Source organism: Bombina bombina, chromosome 6 (assembly GCF_027579735.1).
Source record: "Bombina bombina isolate aBomBom1 chromosome 6, aBomBom1.pri, whole genome shotgun sequence".
NCBI classification, from domain to species: Eukaryota; Metazoa; Chordata; class Amphibia; order Anura; family Bombinatoridae; genus Bombina; species Bombina bombina.
This window is the reverse complement of record NC_069504.1, coordinates 853069375-853091656: the sequence shown is the minus strand read 5'-3', so window position 1 is coordinate 853091656 and position 22282 is coordinate 853069375. Positions and strand designations below refer to the sequence as shown.

Below are 22282 nucleotides of genomic sequence, written 5' to 3'. Positions count from 1 at the left end.
CTTCTTCTGGCAGCCCTCTAAATGTCCCACACAAACATATATGTTGCAAACTTTAAATGGTACGGCCCTACCTGAGTCTGGGTACTTCTTTCAAGAGCAGTCTCCTTGTATCTCGGCTGTCAGTTACAACCGCACCTAGCCAGTAGGCTGTCCCCCTTCCAACTGATACCTCAGTCAGAAGATAGGGATTGTCCGAGCAGGGTCCACAGTGCGTTCTTGGAGCGGTGTTGTTCTGTACCGTAGGGCCAGTACCGTCTCTCCTGTGTGTGTCTCAGATCCGTGTGTGTGATGAACTGCCAAGGGATCCAGCCCGTGACTCTTTGTGGGAGGCTTCAGGACAGTGTCTTCGCAAGATGGTTTGGTTGTTCCGGCCGGTTACTTGCGACCCAGGCCAAAACTAACAACGGTGTGTTTGGATCACGCTGGTCCACGCCCTCTCCTCTGCGATTCTCACAGGGCTGCAACCGCTCCTTACTCAGCGTGACGTCACCCACCGGAAGCTCTACTATCGGGGATCATGGGTCTCTCTCATCCAAGTAGTTCTAAACCCTAGGACTAAAACCAGCTAATCAAGAGGGAGCAAAACCATCTAGTAAATGAGTGGCCAGGCAATATTTCAAACCTGTAGCTATTGTAATTTCAGAAGTTCCAATAAACATTTATACTCACATGTAAAAATGTGCAAGCCCATATTTGTCAACATAAACATCTTCTTTAGTATCACACAATGCCCAAAAGCAGAACCAAAACCATAATCAAACCCTCCTTAAAAACAGGAATAAGACTAATATATTCCTACTATGGAAACAGAATTTTGATAAGCACTCAATGGCCACTTTTGTGGGCTAGAAATTCTTTATTTATCAAAATGTATTAGATTTAGAACAAATTACCGTAAATGGTAGAAAAGGTGTCCCATATTTTTTTCTCAACCACTTGCAGGGCAATTAAACATACTTAGACACCACATCAATTTGAAATGGGGGGGGGGGGGGGGGGGGGGGGGAATAAAAAAAAAAAAATGCTTGTTCAAATAGTCTGAATGACAGTGATGAAAAATGATAGCAGTATGTAGTCAGCTACAGTGCAGCTTCAGTAATATTGCTGATAAATACCTACATTAATTCACAACAGATGGGAAAATGGATAAAAAGTGCTAAAGTATTCGCAACAGGATTCGGAAAGGTTTGCATTACATGGCATTTCCTACAAAATGTCTATTGAGCCAATTCTAAAAGGCTATTATCCAGATGGGGGGAAATATCAAAATAAGTTTTGGGGGAAGGAAATAGTCCAGGCGTAAAGCCAAATCCTTTATGAAAGCAGGACAATCCCAAGAATTGAGTCTGATGCAAGAAGTCCAGAAGCTTATAAGAGTTTCCATGACGGAAACCAAGGTCAGACAAATGTAATCTTGGTACGAGCCTGATTAACCAACCAAACATTGAGCTCTTCATACTCTTCCAGAGCAGCCTCAAACTGAGCAGGGGTGAAACCTTTGGAAACGCATCTCTGTTCCGCTTCTGTGAACTTTACACTACGTGGCCCTTTCTCTGGAACCATTTCTCTAATTGTGGCAAATATGACATCAGCAGGCCGTTGTGTCCTGAGGGGAGAAGAGGGACAGTTATAAGTACACTCCCTGTGCCAAATAACATTATATTTTGTTATAAGGGAGGATTATTTATTTTTAATACTCTATTACAGAAACAGTTTCTACAAAAGGGCAACAAAATACCAAAGTATATGTATGAGTCAACCATACCTGCATGCAAAATGGAGGAAGTATTCATACTAAAATACAGTAATGGTCATAAAAGCGGATAACTGAAAAAGATGTGCAGCACACTTTCCTTCAGATACCCAGTGTAACCTATGGTTCCATAATGGCAGCAACCAGGATTAGAGGGAGGTGCATTCATTTAGTTTTTTTTAAGCTTCCCTTTATAGGAGAAAAAAATAAATAAAAAATTGGTGTGCATTAAGCAGTTTCGTTCACTGCTGAATATGGAAGCAGGAGGCAGCTTTTCGGTATTAGGCTCTTTTGGGAGCAGCATATTCTCTTGTGCAAGTAACACACCAAGATCTGGATTTTCACATATCTTAAGGTGTTCGACTTGCACAAGAGTATATTCAGCTCAGAAAGCAGCAGAATACCGAAAGCAGCCTCCTACTTGTGCATTTGGCAGTGAACTAAACTACTGAATATACACCTAATATTTATGTAGGCTCAGAATTATGCTTATTGAAAATACTTCTGCATTATAGCACAAACATGCACATTTGTAATTTAAACTAGAGCTGCAACAACTAATCGTCATAATAGATTATGAAAATAGTTGTCAACGAATCTCATAATCCATTAGTTGGTTTGCAATTATTTGGTCTGTGCACAACACCAGCTGCTTCACTCCAATGCACTCGGTATTGGGTTTTATGGTTATGTCCTTAGACTAAAGGACATCTACAGACATCTACTTTTTCAGGACAGCATAAGTTTACAACTACTGCTTATGTGCAACTCAGATATAGTAGTAATCGTTTCGATTGTTTATATTAAATCAGGTGATTTGGAACTATGTTTTTCATGATGTAGTGCCAAACTTGTTATTTACACCAAGCCCCTAGATTGATGGCAGTTATTTAAATTGATGTGCACTATTATCTTATTAGTGTAATGCTTGCTTTTGCCGATTATATGTACTGTATAAATAAATGTGTAAGGCTTTGTCCTGTTATTGATATATAGTCAGCGCTTTTGTTTATTGCTTTTTTATATTTTTAATAAATTGTGATAGTATGTATCAGATTCAACCTTTAAAAGTATATATCTGTTATTTTTAGAGTGGACTAAATATTTTCCCTTAACCCCTTAATGACCACAGCACTTTTCCATTTTCTGTCCGTTTGGGACCAAGGCTATTTTTACATTTTTGTGGTGTTTGTGTTTAGCTGTAATTTTCCTCTTACTCATTTACTGTACCCACACATTATATACCGTTTTTCTCGCCATTAAATGGACTTTCAAAATATACCATTATTTTCATCATATCTTATAATTTACTATAAAAAATATTATAAAATATGAGGAAAAAATGGAAAAAACAAACTTTTTCTAACTTTGACCCCCAAAATCTGTTACACATCTACAACCACCAAAAAACACCCATGCTAAATAGCTTCTAAATTTTGTCCTGAGTTTAGAAATACCCAATGTTTACATGTTCTTTGCTTTTTTTTGCAAGTTATAGGGCCATAAATACAAGTAGCACTTTGCCATTTCCAAACCACTTTTTTTCAAAATTAGCGCTAGTTACATTGGGACACTAATATCTTTCAGGAATCTCTGAATATCCATTGACATGTATATATTTTTTTTTAGAAGACATCCCAAAGTATTGATCTAGGCCCATTTTGGTATATTTCATGCCACCATTTCACCGCCGAATGCGATCAAATAAAAAAATTATTTTACTTTTTCACAAATTTTTTCTCAAACTTTAGGTTTCTCACTGAAATTATTTACAAACAACTCATGAAATTATGGAATAAATGGTTGTAAATGCTTCTCTGGGATCCCCTTTGTTCATAAATAGCAGACATATATGGCTTTGGCTTTGCTTTTTGGTAATTAGAAGGCTGCTAAATGCCACTGCGCACCAACCGTGTATTATGCCCAGCAGTGAATGGGTTAATTAGGGAGCATGTAGGGAGCTTCTAGGGTTAATTTTAGCTCTAGTGTAGTGTAGTAGACAACCCCAAGTATTGATCTAGGCCCATTTTGGTATATTTCATGCCACCATTTCACCGCCAAAAGCAATCAAATAAAAAAAAAATTGTTCACTTTTTCAAACTTTAGGTTTTTCACTAAAATTATTTACAAACAGCTTGTGCAATTATGGCACAAATGGTTTTAAAATGCTTCTCTGGGATCCCCTTTGTTCATAAATAGCAGACATATATGGCTTTGGCGTTGCTTTTTGGTAATTATAAGGCCGCTAAATGCTGCTGCGCATCACATGTGTATTATGGCCAGCAGTGAAGGGGTTAATTAGGTAGTTTGTAGGGAGCTTGCAGGGTTAATTTTAGCTTTAGTGTAGAGATCAGACTCCCATTTGACACATCCCACCCCCTGATCCCTCCCAAACAGCACTCTTCCCTCCCCCACCCCACAATTGTCCCCGCCATCTTAAGTACTGGCAGAAAGTCTGCCAGTACTAAAATAAAAGGTATAAAAAAAATAAAAAAAAAATTTTAAGCATATTTACATATGCTGCTATGTAGGGTCCCCCCTTAGCCCCCAACCTCCCTGATCCCCCCAAAATAGCTCCCTAACCCTCCCCCTCTGCCTTATTGGGGCCATCTTGGGTACTGGCAGCTGTCTGCCAGTACCCAGTTTGCAAATAAAAATGTTTTTTTTTTATTTTTTACTATTTGTTTCTGTAGTGTAGCTTCCCCCCCACAGTCCAATACCCCACCAGCCAAACCGATCACCAAAATAAACATATTAACCCCTTTGATCCCCACTTCTAACAAAAAAAATTTCTGTAGCGTAGTGGTTCCCACCCGCTCCCTCCCCGTGCACGCGCCCGCCCGGCCTCCCCGTGCGCGCGTCAGTGCGTGTCCCCCCGGTCGTCCCCGCCCCCGATCCCACCCCCCTCCGCATCAAAGGCCATCGATGGCCGCCACCCACCTCGGCTCCCACCCACCAACGAACGTAGCCGTTAATGTCCGGTGCAGAGAGGGCCACAGAGTGGCTCTCTCTGCACCGGATGACTACAAATGGTTATTGCAGGATGCCTCGATATCGAGGCATCACTGCAATAACCGGAAAGCAGCTGGAAGCGAGCAGGATCGCTTCCAGCTGCTTTCCAAACCGAGGACGTGCAGGGTACGTTCTCAGGCATTAACTGCCTTTTTTTTTTGAGGACGTACCCTGCACGTCCTCGGTCATTAAGGGGTTAACCTTATAGGTTATTTACCATTGCATATAGATATTCAAGATATTTTTTATGTTAGAATGAAGTCAAGGGTTATTTTATTGAGAGGCCCATTGCCAAGTTGGAAAACACTGCATTGGTGAAGAGCTAACAAAGAAAAAATATCCCACTTTGGTGAAATTGGCAAAACCCTACTTAAGCATCATAAGCACCATCTGAGTGCCTCTTCTCTGCTGCAGGAAATATAGCTGCAAACAGAGAACCAGCCTTAGCAAGGAGCTTGTGGTCATGTTGAGATTTTTGCATTTCAATGCAAAGTTTCTGAAAGAGTGAATAACAGAATGTTAAACAGTGATAGTCTATATCTTTCTAGTTCTACCTCTTTTCAAACAGTTTGTTTTGTTTAATTATAAAACTGTGTTCTGCTGCTTAAAAATTGAACAAACAAGTGTTAATGTAAATTTTTAGTCTGAAGTTTATTTTTGTAACACTCAGTATGTGGATTTTATTTAAAGTATAGGAAACTATTCTTTTGTTTTATCCGATTAAACGAAAAAATAAATCGGCCGATTAATCTATTATGAAAATAGTTAGTTGCAGCCCAAATTTAAACTAGGAACCTCATGTAAAAATAAGCTAAAAAGGTAAATTAGACAAAACCAGTACATGTCACAATAAAGTAAACTGGACCACCCCGTCCAAATTGCGCTCACAATGAATTTTTAAGTTTTAATTTAACCGTAAATTTTTTAAAAAAAAAATTGGTAGATGAACTTAAGCTGCAGTTCACGTATAACCAGAAGGGTTTTTTTAAGCAAATATTGCCAATTAATAGCAAACTAGTGAAACATTTTATGGATGTTTGTGGTGATGTGATCTTTAAAGGGACACAGGTTAAATTAAGTTCATGATTCAGATACAGCAGGTAATTTTAAACAACTTTCCAATTTACTTCCATTAACCCCTTAATGACCGGACCATTTTTCAATTTTCTTATCCTTAATGACAATGGCTATTTTTACATTTCTGCAGTGTTTGCGTTTAGCTGTAATTTTCCCTCTTACTCGTTTACTGTAACCACACATTATATACCGTTTTTCTCGTCATTAAATGGACTTTCTAAAGATACCATTATTTTCATCATATCTTATAATTTACTAACAAAAATGATAAAATATGAGGAAAAAACGGGAAAAAAAAAAAAACACACTTTTTCTAACTTTGACCCCCAAAATCTGTTACACATCTACAATCACCAAAAAACACCCATGCTAAATAGTTTATAAATTTTTTCCTGAGTTTAGAAATACCCAATGTTTACATCTTTGCTTTTTTGCAATTTATGGGGCCATAAATACAAGTAGCACTTTGCTATTTCCAAACCACTTTTTTTTCAAAATTAGCGCTAGTTACTTTGGAACCCTGATATCTGTCAGGAATACCTGAATATCCCTTGACATGTATATATTTTGTTTTAGAAGACATCCCAAAGTATTAATCTAGGCCCATTTTGGTATATTTCATGCCACCATTTCACCGCCAAATGCGATAAAAAAAAAAGTTCACTTTTTCACAAATTTTGTCACAAACTTTAGGTTTCCCACTGAAATTTACAAACAGCTTCTGCAATTATGGCACAAATGGTTGCAAATGCTTCTCTGGGATCCCCTTTTTCAGAAATAAGACTTATATGGCTTTGTGGTTGCTTTTAGTAATTAGAAGGCCGCTAAATGCTGCTGCGCACCACACGTGTTTTATGCCCAGGAGTGAAGGGGTTAATTAGGGAGCTTGTAGGGTTAATTTTAGCTTTAGTGTAGTAGACAACCCCAAGTATTGATCTAGGCCCATTTTGTTATATTTTATGCCACCATTTCACCGCCAAATGCGAGCAAATAAAAAGGTTTACATTTTTCACAATTTTAGGTTTCTCACTGAAATTATTTACAAACAGCTTGTGCTATTATGGCAGAAATTGTTGTAAAAGCTTCTCTGGGATCCCCTTTGTTCAGAAATAGCAGACATATGGCTTTGGCGTTGCTTTTTGGTAATTAGAAGGCCGCTAAATGCTGCTGCGCACCACACGGGAATTATGCCCAGCAGTGAAGGGGTTAAATTAGGGAGCTTGCAGGGTTAATTTTAGAGATCAGCCTCCCACCTGACACATCCCACCCCCTGATCCCTCCCAAACAGCTCTCTTCCCTCCCCCACAATTGTTCCCGCCATCTTAAGTACTGGCAGAAAGTCTGCCAGTACTAAATAAGAGTTTGTTTTTTTTTAAATAAAAATTATAAAATATTTTAGTTGTGATGTACCCCTGCCTCCCTCTCCCCTACCTAATTACCGCCATCTTGGGTACTGGCAGCTGTCTGCCAGTACCCAGTTTGGCCCCACAAACCAAAGTATTTTAATTTTATTTATAACTTATTTTTATTTTTAATTATTTCTGTAGTGTAGCAGCCCCCCCACAATACCCCCACATCCTTTTATATGTAAAAAAAAATTAACTTTTTTTCCCCTTCCTTCCTTCATTGGTGTCAGTGTGGCTAATGCGCACACGCTAGGACAACACCATCGCTACCGGTGCAGAAAGGGCCACAGAGTGGCTCTCTCTGCATCGGAGGCTTGTAAAGGGGTATTGCAGGATGCCTCCATATCGAGGCATCACTGCAATACCCTCAGAGCTGCTGGAAGTGATTGTGACCAGGTACGTCTATTGTCATTAACAGTTAGTTTTTGCATGACGTACCTGGTACGTCAGTTGTCATTAAGGGGTTAAAAAATAAGTGCAGTCTTTTATATTTACAATTTTTGAGTCACCAGATCCTACTGAGCATGTGCAAGAATTCACAGACTATACGTATATGCATTTGTGATTGGCTGATTGCTATCGCATGGTACAAGGGGAGTGGAAATATACATAACTGAAATTTGTTATAAAAAAAAAAAAATCTACTACTCATTTGAAGTTCAGACTAAGTGCTATTGCATTGTCTTGTTATCTTGCATTTGTTGATTATGCAAATCTAATGTGTTGACTGGTCATTTAAGCTAATTTATAACAGGTTACCTGGATGCTTGTCCTTTGTCTCCCAGAAGAGAGTCTTTTGACATTTCCATTAACCTCATTGCTTCATTTACATCTTCCTTCTCCACAGTATCCACCAGACGCAATCGAGCCTAAGGAAAATCAGAATATAATTTTATTTTATTTTTAAACTACACATACACACATAATATTTTGAAAGTGAAATATTCAAATTTCAGTTTCAAACTATTCTACTGATTGGTCCTCAACATGTTATTTTAAAGTCTGCGGTCTACAAGTATACTTGCTGTGTTTTGCCAACACTGTCAGACCGAGACAAGTGCAATGCTCCTAGAAGACACCAGCAGTTGCTCCTGTCTCTGCCTGTCAACACCAGCTGGTCCACCGGCTACAGGAAGCCATGGTCAATACTATGGATTTTATCAGAAAGATCAGTATGTAGAGATGGTCACAGAGCGCTCAGGAAGTGCTGGCCTTGCAGTAGGTCCATCAAAAAGCTACCTGCACGAACAGCACTTTGGAGCCCAGTGGACAGAATAAAAATGAGGCTGCAACACAGCTTGATAAAATTAAGTAGCTATCAGTGTTTCCTAGAAATTATTAAAGATTGATTTAAATCACTGTCACTTACTAGAGCTGTAGAGAGCCTAAGAATAGACAGAAGAGTTCGAGCTGAAGTAAATGTTGTGTCTTTGTTGGTACGTGCCTCCTTCCTCATTTCTACATAGGCAGCAGTCAGATAATCAGCCAGGGATTCAGGGATGGATGGTTGACTGCTCCTACACATTGAAATGTAACGCCTATGATGGGAAAAAAAAAAAAAGTACATATTTCAATGCGCCCTGATAAGTGCATTGCACAAGAAACTTTGCAAATATGTCGGCATTCAGATATCACAGAACTAGGCTGAATCTCACCTCATAAGTTTCATGTCCAGAGGCTGGAACTGTGAAGGTGGCTGTTTGCTGTGTTGATGAACATAAGTTATATGTTGGGCAAGCCTAGGAGATGATGTAAGAAGTTAGCCACACTGGAAAATATAAACAAGGAAAACCCAATAGCAGAAACATTACTACTTTAACCAGAAATTTGAAGATATAGTGTGTCCCATAGCTCACCTGAGGTCATTATCTCTATCTGGTTTGTCCTGGATTAGCCAAAGCAAGTCGAATCGAGACAGTAAGGCAGCAGGTAGTTGAATATTATGCTCTATACTCTTCTTTGGGTTATACCTCCCATAGGCTGGATTAGCAGCTGCAAGAATGGAGCAACGAGCATTCAATGTGGTCATAATCCCAGCCTATAAAAGAAAAAGCCTGACATCAGGGATGTAACCTACACACCACAATGCTGTCCTTTCATAAGGATTATATTTTTAGTTTCATGCCCCCCATAGCTTACCTTGGCAATAGAGATAGTCTGCTGCTCCATGACCTCATGGATTGCAGTCCTGTCACTATCCATCATTTTATCAAATTCATCAATGCAACACACACCCTGATCAGCAAGAACCAGAGCTCCTCCCTCCAAAGTCATCTCGCCTGTAACAGGATCTTTCATCACTGCAGCAGTAAGACCGACTCCAGATGAACCACGACCTGTTGTGTACTGACCTTAAAATAGTAGTGAATACTAAATTAAGTTTATTAGTTTTCTTACAGTACTATCAACATTCTACCATCACAACCACCCATGGAGTCAAGTGACTACAGCAGCATGACAAAGAACACTTACTGCGTGGTGCTAGACGATCAATGTAGGACAAAAGCTGTGATTTGGCTACTCCTGGATCTCCCATTAGACAGATATTAATATTGCCTGGGGAGAGAGAAAAAAAAAAATGTAACACCATGACCTTTTGTGAAACTTAAAAAAAAAAAATGAAAATTATTCTTACCTGATAAATTTGTTTCTTTTACGATGAGTCCACGGATTTCATCCTTACTTGTGGGATATCGCCTCCAAGTAAGGAGGAAAAGAGCACCACAGCAGAGCTGTATATATAGCTCCTCCCTTCCCGCCCACTCCAGTCATCGACCGAAGTTAGGAAGAGAAAGGAAAAGCCAAGGTGCAGAGGTGAGTGAAGTTTAACAAAAATAAAGACCTGTCTTAGAAAAACAAGGTGGGCCGTGGACTCATTGTATTGTAAAAGAAACAAATTTATCAGGTAAGAATAAATTTCATTTTCCTTTACAAGATACGATGAGTCCACGGATTTCATCCTTACTTGTGGGATACAATACCAAAGCTATAATACACGGATGAAACGGGGAGGCACAAGACAGGGAACCTAAACGGAAGGCACCACTGCTTGAAGAACTTTCCTCCCAAAAACAGCCTCAGATGAGGCAAAAGTATAGAATTTGTAAAATTTGGAAAAAGTGTGATGAGACGACCAAGTTGAAGCCTTGCAAATCTGTTCAACAGAAGCATCATTTTTGAATGCCCATGAGAAAGCCACAGCCCTAGTGGAATGAGCCGTAATTCGTTCAAGAGGCCGCTGTCCAGCAGTCTCATATGCAAAACGGACGATACGCTTCAGCTAAAAGGAAAGAGGTAGCCATAGCCTTCTGACCCCTATGTTTCCCAGAAAAAAAACAAAAAAACAAACAAGGAAGACGATTGACAAAAATCCTTAGTCGCCTGTAGAGCTTCAAGGCACGGAACACGCCCAAATTATGTAACAGATGGTCCTCCTTAGAAGGACTAGGATACAAGGAACGACCAACAATTTCCTGATTAATATTCTTATTAGAAACAACCTTAGGAAGAAAACCAGGTTTGGTACGTAACACCACCTTATCCGCATGAAAAATAAGATAAGGATTATCACATTGCAACGCCGAAAGCTCAGAAACTCTGCGTGCAGAAGAAATAGCAACCAAAAATAAAACTTTCTAAGATAACAACTTGATATCTATGGAATGCATAGGTTCAAACGGAACCCCTTGAAGAACGTTAAGAACTAAATTCAAACTCCAAGGAGGAGCAATTGGTCTAAACACAGGCCTGATTCTAGTCAGAGTCTGACAAAAAGATTGAACATAAATAAATTCAATTTTTTTGCACAATCTTAGTTGCAGTAAATCATCAGATTAAAGCAGCCGGTGTTGTGCAACTGACCAACTAATCGCTAACCACCTAATTGATAATGAGATTTGTTGATAACTATTTTTATGATCAAACGTACTGATTAGTTGTTGCAGCCCTACAACAAATAGATTCCATCTTTAAGGACGGCACTCTGAGAAACTTGTTTAGACTCTTGAGATCTAAAATTGGTCTGAAGGTTCCCTCCATCTTGGGAACCACGAACCGATGAAATAGAGTCCCAGACTTCATTCTGGCAGCAGAACAGGAACCATCACTCCCAGGTCAGAAAGGTTCCATACATAGTGTAAGAACGCCTCTTTCTGCAGATAATCTTGAAAGCAGAAACCTGCCCCTGGGAGAAAAAGTTTCGAACTCTAGTTTGTATCCCTGGGACACACTGTCCTCCCGGATCAAGGGCAGGCCCTTTATGCTGTCTTTTGATTCACCAGCAGGCTCCTTGGGTTGCTTTTCCCCTATTTCAAGACTGACTGGATCTCCAGGAAGGATTAGACTGCTCCTGCTTGGGAGTAGATGGATTGCCCTTGAAATTTTGAAAGGAATGAAAATACTCTGACGTCCTCTGTTTATTTCTCTTATCCTGAGGGAGGGAATGTCCCTTAGCTCTGTCAAATCAGGTCCAAACAAGGTCTTCCCCTTGTAAGGGATCGCCAAAAGTTTAAACTTAGAGAAATCCGCAGACCAATATTTTTACCATAACACTCTACAGGCCAATACGGCAAAACCTGAAATCTTAGCTTTTAAACTTAATCTGAAGGGAAGCATCTGTAATAAATGAGTTGACTAACTTAAGTGCCTTTATCCTATCCTGGATTTCCTCATGAGTGTCTGTCCGGATAGAATCAGACAACGCATCAAACCAGTACACCGCTGCACTGGTGACAGTAGCAATACAAACCACAGGTTGTTGTAAACCACATTCCCTGGGTACCATTGCCAAGACTCTTTGAGTCTGCTATAGGCAACTTTCAAAAAAAAAAATAATCTCCGGATCTCTGTAGCCCTGTCTGGTACAGGAATTACATCTACCATGGAGGGCACGTCAAAATATTTGTATGGTTTACTGGATTTATTAGGATTGACTACGTCGGTAATGTAGGAGTTATCCAGGGTAGCAAAAACCTCCTTAACAAATCGAGGTGTTCAAGCTTAAATCTGAAAGAAAACTTCAGTATCAGACAAAAGGTATTACACAGACTGAATCTAAGATATCCCCCTTATATACTACCGAAGTATCTTCCTCTTCAGGGAAGAAACATTCGGAATAGCCAATACTGTATCAGCAACGTTATTCACCGATTAAATACATTTCCTCAAGCACTTTCCCTGCAGCATGGGAAAAGCAGACAATGCATCAGATACCGCCGATGACTTAGAAAATCGATGTCTTGCAAATTAACTCCAGGTGGAGTTCGAGAGGAAGCGCAGGGCACTGCATGCATGGGCTATAACTTTTTGGACACTTTGAATTTTTTTTTTAAATTTGCAGCATACATTGAGCATTCCTGAACAGCATCCGCCGTTTTAGGAAGAGTTGGTTCAAAAAAATTAAAAAAAAAAGTTTTCCCTATAATTAAAGTTCTCACACATACATAAAAAAAAAAAAAAACAGAAAAAAGGATTGTTTCCACATTTGTTTCAAAAAACAAAGTGACACTTAGCAGGACCTCTTGGTCCATTCTGACTCACATATGGATGATTAGTCAAGTCTTAATTTTTATTAAAAATTTTTTAACAGAAAAAGGTTACCGTTTCTTTAAATTTTAAAACGTAACTTTAAGTGTGCAGAAATGGCTAATTAGGTACACAAATCCTGCAAAACTCCAACATAAACCTTGCTGAGGTGGCCTGCCAGCCCTTCTGACATGTTAAATTCTTAGTTAAAAATCCTGAACGACTTAAAAACCCTCCTTTCTTTCCGAAAATCGGAAGTGCTACAAAAGTGGTGCACAACTCAAATTGGCGCCACACATAGCACCGCCCATCATGGGGTTTTCAATAGTAATCTCCCGGTCGCCATTTCACTGTAAAATCTGTGATGTTACACTACCGGGAGAATGATTAACAGACTGACCAGCTTTAGCTCTCTACGCAGCTGCTTAGCCCGTGTGCCATTATCAGTAAAACCACCTCACTCCAATGCTGCATCCTGAAGGACTGCCTATTGTGGGCGTGCCACTAAGTAATCTCCCGGTCGGTTATTACTAGTTATGAAACCGCCGGGAGATGTGACTCGCATATAAAAGTCAGCCCCACTCCAAGCTGCCCATAATGTCCCCTAAGTCTCAAGGAGACTATATCTCTTTCATAAAGAGCCTAATTTCAATGAGGTCTGTTCCATATATAAAAAATAAAAAGCCCAATCTTTTTCTGAGTTTTCTTTCTACCCCCAGAAATAAAGCCAGTACTTACCTCATCTTCTGCCTGACAGCAAGGCAGTTCCCAGGTTTGAGAGGTCCTCTACCCCACATGGACCTGTGAAATAAACGAAAGTCAGGAGTAAATATCCCTCAGGATTTCAGGGCAAGGGCAGCATCAGTATACGGGAGGCACAGTGAGAACTCTGTCCCACAAGTCCCCATTGCTCTAAAGCCACCACTGCTCTACTGAAGAGACTGATATGGACTACAGCTACACCCTAGAACAAAGCAGCACAATCTTTTACTACAAAAAAAACCAAAAAAACACCCACACCTCTTGAAGAATCTAACACCTATTTTACCACCTCCCTGCTCTTAACGTAGGCAAAGAGAATGACTGGGGTGGGAGGGAAGGGAGGAGATATTTAACAGCTCTGGTGTGGTGCTCTTTGCCGCCTCCTGCTGGGCAGGAGTGATTCCCAACAGTAATTATGATGATCCGTGGACTTAGTGTCATAAGAAATATGTATTTTTTTTTATGTAAGTAGATGATCACTTTAACCCAGATCTATAGTCTTTAATGACAAACTACTTTTACCAATTATTTTGGACCCGTTCTAAAGTGGACAGACACATACCCACTGAAATAATGAAGAGCGCACTAAGTAAATGCTTACCTCTGATCTTCATACCACGGGGTGAATGGTCAACTCCACCAACCAAGAGAAGCAGAAGCGCCTTTTTCACATCTTCATGGCCGTAAATCTCAGGAGCAATGGAGGCTGCTAGCTTCTCATAGAAATCCTCCTCTAAGAAAAATAGAAAATTAACATTTTTAGGATTAAACCCCTCCCACTAGGCAGTTTGTTTACATAGGATTTCTTTAGAAAATACAAAAAGTAATCATTAATTCCATATAGGTGAATTGTTCATTTCAAATAGCTGTATTCAAATTTATATTGCACAATACAGGAAAATGTAATTTACACAATTTATATCTGCCATTTGCAAATAAGAATTTAACTAAAAATGTTGATTGCTACTTTAAATTTCTACAGAGGAAGGATTTACAAGCTACAGTTTTACCAATGTGCTCTTTGGGTTTATGGGGTGTTTTAAGTGTCAATACCCATGCAGACACTTTGGCTTCTCACCAGTTACAAACCCAAATATAATTGCTACAGCAAAAATGAAATGCACCTCAGTAAACATGCCGATTTGGAAAGGAATTGCCCCAAACATACCTGTAATTTGCCTAAGCTCTTCCTCAGTTAACGCCTCATTGCCCAGCTCATCATCCTCTGTTTTATTCATCTTCACCAGCCGATGAGAATCAAGATATGTCTCAGAGAGCAGCCCCTGTAAGGAATTAAATTAGTTCAAGTAATTTTACAGAACAATGTCTTATTAAATTCGAAATGGTCAGAAAAAAAAAAGTTTGGAAAAGGGGTGGGAGAAATACGTAGTGTGGTTTTTAGTATGTACGTACACACGCCCTATGTGAAATCTTGTGCATGCTTAAACGAAGTATACAGTATCAATCTTACCTGTACCACTTGCCGGAACCCACTTCTCAGCATTGGCAGAAAGACTCCTGTTATACCGACATGGTCTCCAGGTTGTACCAGACGAGTGTTTTCTCCACGCACATAAACAGTCATACAGCGAGGGATGTTACCCACTGGAACTTGGTCACTCTGCATGACAAAAACATATTCTGCATTTGTTATTTACATTGATAAAAACTGGCCACATTTCTATGAGACCAGCAAAACTTCTGAAGTATTCTAAAGTTATATCTAAATGAATTATTTTCATTTATAACAGATTACATTAAAAAGGGATCTAAAGCTGGCTGTATCGTAATAAACTAGCACTAAGCAGTACCCATTACTTCCTGTCACAGCCCTACTACAAGGGGGCTGTGGTCACTACAGGAAGGCATATCTAGAGTAACATAAAATGCTTTACTATTCAGTGAATGTTAAACAGGAAGTCCAGTTCTGCCCATGCTCAGAAGAGGCAGAATGCAAATAAAGTTTACAGAATGTCTGCTCCCTTATTTTGCTGTAGGCCACAATGAGAATTTATAAGTGCTCTTTGATTTAACAGCCTTAATTTTTTAACTTACATGCTCCTGAATCTTTAATTCCTGGAACTTTATAAACTTAGAGCCACGAGTCTGAAGATAGAGTCTTCCGCCAGACCTGTTAGTTTGACATTCTTTACTTGGGCACATTAAGAGAGGCATGAATGTTGGAGACTGAATCTGTGTGAAAAAAAGAAAAATTCAGCAAAAAGCACACACTGTATTTATATTGTGCATTATAACTAATGGAAATATGACTTACCAAAAAAATAAAAATAGTTCAGCAATATAATGCACATTGTTGCAGCACAAAATGTTTAATGCATGTATTAGCGCTGCGGAATCTGTTGGCGCTCTACAAATAACCGATAATGTATAAATTCTAGTTTTCATAGGTGTGCTACAAAAGTTGGTTTGCGCCAACTTCCTGCAATTACCACTAAGTAAGCTCACAACACGACTGTAGCGCAAAACGATGACTGTTTGCAAAATAGAGTTGAACGCATTAAGAGCAACTTTGCACATGCACTATAGGCGACTAGTGAGCGCTAAAAAAAAAAAAAAAAACAGTAAGCGGTGTGGAGAAGGAATGTTACAGTTTATAAGCTGTGTAATACAATTGTAAAGCAAATTCTGTAATGCATATGGCAAATATTTAAACGTCTTACTAGTATTGCTTTGAGTCTGAAATGCAAAGTAAGTTTATAAAACATTATCCTGAAGAGGGCACTTACAGGTTGGTAAGTTTCAGCACCACATTGGTCACATGTGTAGGTTGCTACCACCATCATGGGTTTTACTTCTGTGACTCTGGTGACAATTCCACGAACTGTCACCAACTTTCCAATTGAATCAGCCTTTACATCTCTCACCACACGTGCTTTTGCACTGCTCAGTGCCTTGAAGTAAAGTTCACTGGATAACAAATAAAAATTAGATAGTCAGACGACAAGTATAAATATTGAATATTCAAGGATGGAGCTACAGCTAAATACTATCCGAGAATGAGATAATGGCTCTCCTTAGAAGCACCGTTTTTTTCCTAGGTGTGGATAAACACATTTACATTTTTGACTAACAGCTGTAAGATGTAATAAACTTACTGTAAAAGAAAATAGATTTACTCACAATCTTCGCATAAGCTCAGGTGGATACTGGTTGTGGGGGTCACGAATCTCATTGGGATCTCTACCTCGCTGTTCGACCATAAGCCGATGCTCAATATATACATCTAAAGCATCTTTATGCACCACCTATAGAGAAATGTAAAATTCTAGTATCACATCAATTAAACTCTCTTACTAGCATTTAATAATGTCTTGTCATAAGATTAACTATTGGATTATTGCAGGGTAACACCCCCCCCCCCCCCCAATACAGTGTTCATGAGAATACAACATCAGTATGTGCAGAACATGGCTGCAATAGCAGGACTCTAACCTCTTTTTCTTTATACTCCGGTAGCAGCTCCTGAACAGCATCTGCAAAGAGGTTAGTATATCTTCTTGTATTCTCACAGATTGAATCAACCAACTCTGGGTCTTCTTCTGCCAGATCATCCAAATCAATGTAAAGAGAAACCTGCTCTCTGTGAGCGATATTAACCTGAGAGAAAAGATACTTATTAGACCACTACTCTTTAAAATTAATAGTCCAAAGAGCTTGCACATCAGATACTACCTTAAAATGTATAAAAATTCGCCCAACAGTACATTTCTTTTGAATAAAAAAAATATACATGCAATGATTAACAGAAATTTCTCAATTACACGGATATACTTTCAAACAAAATTCATATATTGGATAAGATTTTAAAGGGATAAGAAACCACAATTTAAATCCAAATGTTAGAGCACTTTATTATTACACTATTGCTAATATATTACAGTTTAGAGTGATTGTAAACTAACTAATTAAAACCCAGTATTAAATAACCTTAATGAATTAAGTGCCCTGTTTTTAAATTCTACAAAGATGCTTAAATAAAACCCACTTACCTTTGCGTTGTGGTAAAAAATACGACCCACATCTGCGGCTTTCTTTAGCAGATAGAAAACGAATCCAGCTTCCTCCAATTGCGTGTTTTCCCTACTTTAACGCCCAGCTCGTGGGGCAACGCAACGATGGGAGAAAGCCGGATTCGTCATCGATATACTAATGCAAGCAGCAGATGCGGGCGGAGAATATGCCTTCTCTTAAACGTAACACAAAAGTATTTTTTAAAAAATAAGCATCTTTGTAAACTTTAATGAATTAAAGTGCCCGTGTTTAAGATTTGATAAAGTCTACAATCACTAACTCATGCAAATCATATTAACCCTTTCGTGACAGGGTTAAAGTGTCTACATCGGAACACCTGTTCCGATGTAGACAAATTGAAACTACGCGATCGTGCATACGATCGCGAGATTTCAATTATTGGATCGCATCTGGGGGGCGTCCCTACAACCCTAGGAACGCCCTCCAGACCGCGATCAAGTCCTTGAAGCGCAGAAGGCTTCAGGACAGCCGTTTGATATGACGTTCTATTCCGTCATAACGGCTTTAAAGCCCAGTGTAAATATGACGGAATAGAACGGCATAATGGCGTTAAAAGGTTAAACACAAAGTCAACTAATAAAAAACAACTCAATACATATCAAGCACACCCACCAGTTGTGCTCCATACTTGAACTGCTTCTTTCCACTTTCATCTTCCTTGTAAAATTCCTGCAAGAAGGTCTTGCACTTTTCTGTTGGGAGAAGAGCAAATCAGCTTAGACTGAGGAGCAGGTACTGAGATATAAAAAATAAATAAAACACTTCTGAAGTAGTCTTGTATAACCCACTACGAAAAGGAAAACATATTTAAAGACTTTGCAACAACCTATCCTTAGCGTGTTCTCAAACGCCGCAACTACAAACAGCCCCCTTTTAAAACATTCCACCGTTCAGGCGAATACCAGTGCAGAAACATACATGCGCGTGCACATCAGACGCATCTATTTTGCTTGAATCACGTGTCTTCCGCTGCTCCGGAAGTGACGACATACCGGAGGGATTCTGGGCAGATGCAGGGAAAATGGATTTTCTATATTCCCGGTGAAGCGGAACGTAAGTCAGTTTACCGGATGACTTGAATAGAGGTATTTCTTGGTGTCACACGGTCAGGCAGTAAACCCCCCCAACCCACCCCGATAACGGAAGATGTGAGTCGGCCATAAATTGACACCACAGTAATTGTACTATTCTATGGGCAGGAACAACCGGTTCAACCGAACTAGCAAATATAAACCAGTTCGCGAAGGAGTACACACACTTCTTAGGAGTAAATAACCAACGCGTATCTGCTAAGGTGTAATCAATAATAGGCGTCGACAGATCTGTGATAATAGAATATATGAGCACAGCCAATAGCGTAACATTACTTATACAATACGCATTATTTTGGCTTTTACTTCATTGTGTATATGAATAGCAGGAAAAAGAACGCTGCGACGGAACCTATTTGCGAATAACGAGCAATATCTTTCACCGTAGTTTTCCACTTGCGACGAACAAGATAAAACCTTTCCAAGAATACCAAGTGTGAATTCATGTTAACAAATAAAATAAACCACATACAATGTAACTAACGGTACCTTTCTCGGCTTGATAATCCTTTGGCATTGTGACACCGGTGTTGAAGCGTAGCTATCGATGGGCAAATGGTAAAGACACTGTGACTAGTTTCGCGGGCTTTCTTTTCGCGGGCTATTTCTTATCTTGGCTTCTGATTGGCTGTTATTTGTCATCTGATGTTAAAAAACCCTTAACAACCATGGGATGGACCAACGCTAACAATTTCCACCACCAATGAGCATACGGTGACGTTTACCATATTTTTTAGCCAATACGACTCGTACCTTTGTTGACCCAATAGAATGTTGTTGTGGGTGGACTTTATTTTAGGTCTGAATCTTGCGAATGCGCAGTCTGGTTAGAGTAACAGTATTACTTACACGGTCTAATATTGGAAAGGCATTTTTCATTATCCTTATACTGCACAGGTTACAGAGAGACGGTAGACACTTTCAAGTGTATCAAAATTCGGTTTACATCTGAGTTTAACGTTCTAAATGATTTCCTCGGTCAAATGATATCGCATTAAATTGGAATGTTGGTTTGTGCCTCGGGGAGCCATATTTTGGGGTCCCTGTTTTCCCCAGCCAGCTCTGCTCACTTACATGAATACAATACATTGTATCAAACCCTCAGCCTACATGTATTTCTGCAGGTTTTTATACATTTGTAACTGTTTACTGTTGGAGCATGCCTAGAAGCAGCGAACTCAGGTGGAATACAATGTTTGTGTCTAAACACTGATAAGAGGGATGGAGCACAGTGTCCAGACAGCATTGGCTGTTTTAACCCCTTAGTGACCACCCAACTTTTCCTTTTGTTGACCGTTTGGGACCAGGGCTATTTTTACATTTCTGCGGTGTTTATGTTTAAATGTAATTTTCCTCTTATTTACTGTACCCACACATATTACATACTGTTGTTCTAACCATTAAATTGACTTTATAAAGATACCATTATTGTCATCATATCTTATAATTTACTATACATTTTTTTATATAAAATATAATGGAAATAAACACTATTTCTAACTTTGACCCCCAAAATCTGTTACACACCTACAAACACCAAAAAACACTCATGCTAAATAGTTTCTAAATTTTGTCCTGAGTTTAGAAATACCCAATGTTTACATGTTCTTTGCTAGTTATAGGGCAATAAGTACAAGTAGCACTTTGCTATTTCAAAACCATTTTAGGTTTTTAGTTACATTGAAACACTGATATATGTCAGGAATCCCTGAATAACCATTCTCATGTGTATTTTTTTTAAAAGAAGACAACCTAAGGTATTAAACTTGGGCTATGTTGACTCTTTTCATGCAATCATTTTACCACCAATCTATGCCAAAGTTTGAAAGAAAGAAAAAAAAAGTGGTGATTTGGTATCTGTCCCTTTAAGAATGTGCATATGGTGTCCCTTTAAAGGCTGTGAGTGCTGTGTGTGTGTGTGCATATGTGCCACTATCCATTTAAGACAGCGTACATTTAAAGGGCCATTATACACTCATTTTTTCTTTGCATAAATGTTTTGTAGATGATCTATTTATAAAGCCCATAAAGTTTTTTTTTTTAAAAAAATGTATAGTTTTGCTTATTTTTAAATTACATTGCTCTGATTTTCAGACTCCTAACCAAGCCCCAAAGTTTTATTTGAATACCGTCAGCTACCTTCTCCAGCTTGCTCCTGTTTGTGTAAAGGGTCTTTTTATATGCAAAAGAAGGGGGGGGGGGGGTGTCTTATTTCCCACTTGCAGTGGGCTTTCCAACTGCCTTTTCAACAGAGTTAAACTGAAAGCTTCTAAGTATGTTTTTAAACCATTTTATTCTGGATTTTTATATCAGTATCTGGGCATCTTATTCTTTATGGTAGTGTCTATTACATGCAGTTATATGAAAATGAGTGTATACTGTCCCTTTAAAGGGACAGTCAACACCAGAATTTTTGTTGTTTAAAAAGAAAGATAATCCCTTTATTACCCATTCCCCAGTTTTGCATATCCAACACAGTTACAATAATACACGTTTTACTTCTGTAATTATCTTGTATCTAAGCCTTTGCTGACTGCCCCCTTATTTCAGTTCTTTTGACAGACATGCAGTTTAGCCAATCAGTGCTCACTCCTAGGTCACTTTACGTGCATGAGCTCAATGTTATCTATATGAAACATGTGAACTAATGCCCTCTAGTGGTCAAAATGTATTCAGATTAGAGGCAGTCTTCAAGGTCTAAGAAATTAGCATATGAACCTCCTAGGTTTAGCTTTCAACTAAGAATACCAAGAGAACAAAGCAAAATTGGTGATAAAAGTAAATTGGGAAGTTGTTTAAAATTGCATGCCCTATTTAAATCATGAAAGTTTTTTTGGACTTGACTGTCCCTTTAAGGCTGTGTGCTTCACGTGCAGGATGTATACTGTTATTGCTCCCTATAAAACTGCGTGTGGTGTGAGTTTACCCACTAAAGGTTGTGTGTGCCTGCCCCTTTAAGACTGTGTGAGCAGGTGCCTAAACTGCTCTTTATGGTTTCACTGTGTATACATTACTGCAATCTGTTCCTTTAAGACTGTGTGAGTGTGGTGCTAGTTGACCCTGGTGATGTGAATTTTTTTTGCCTCTCCCTTGAAGACTGTGTGACAAGGCGGTGAGCTGCCCTTTAAGGCTGTGTTGTGTGAGCATTATTTTCTCAGCAGTTTGTACAGTAGGTACTTGGGCTGGGCAATTAACCGCATATGCGGTTTTAAACCGCGATTAACCGCAGCAATTTAAAAACCACGAGAGTCCACGGTTTTTGGGGGGGCAGGGCCAATGGAAGGAGCAGGTCCCGGATCACCAGTAACTGTTTCACAGCAGCAAGGAGCCGGTAGAGACACCTCCTTCCCAGGCTGCTGGTTTATTGGGACTGACTGTCACTAAGCGACCTACGGATTGTTTTACAAAGATCTTTATGAGATATTATTACCGGCGACTAACAAGTCCTATATGACTAGAGCAGTCTCACATGAAACATACTGCCCACTGTACCAGACTAATACTCGTGGCCATATTGGAACTTCACACGACCCTATATGAACTGTAAACTGTCACTATGCTTCTAGAAAATAGAGCACCAATAAGGAACATAGGATTGTCCCTCA

At 39.2% G+C, this 22282-nt stretch overlaps 2 protein-coding genes across 3 annotated transcripts in view; one reads left to right on the top strand and one right to left on the bottom strand.

Moving 5' to 3' along the window:
- Positions 1-836: 836 nt before the first annotated feature.
- Positions 837-19261, bottom strand: MCM7 (minichromosome maintenance complex component 7). The gene is made up of 16 exons (XM_053718266.1): positions 19167-19261; positions 18199-18278; positions 16987-17151; positions 16675-16799; positions 16281-16461; positions 15589-15726; positions 15005-15154; positions 14702-14816; positions 14135-14266; positions 9721-9804; positions 9388-9599; positions 9105-9286; positions 8904-8987; positions 8618-8786; positions 8008-8117; positions 837-1606 (listed from the first exon to the last, which is right to left on the bottom strand). The coding sequence occupies exons 1-16, from the start codon at positions 19192-19194 to the stop codon at positions 1399-1401; spliced, it is 2163 nt and encodes a 720-aa protein (XP_053574241.1). The 5' UTR covers positions 19195-19261; the 3' UTR covers positions 837-1398.
- AP4M1 (adaptor related protein complex 4 subunit mu 1) overlaps positions 18567-22282 on the top strand; it is a 217014-nt gene continuing 213298 nt past the window's right edge. For both annotated transcript variants that reach the window (XM_053718267.1, XM_053718269.1), the window contains exon 1: positions 18567-18639. The gene's annotated coding sequence lies outside the window, so the exon portion shown is untranslated. The remainder of the gene's footprint in view (positions 18640-22282) is intronic.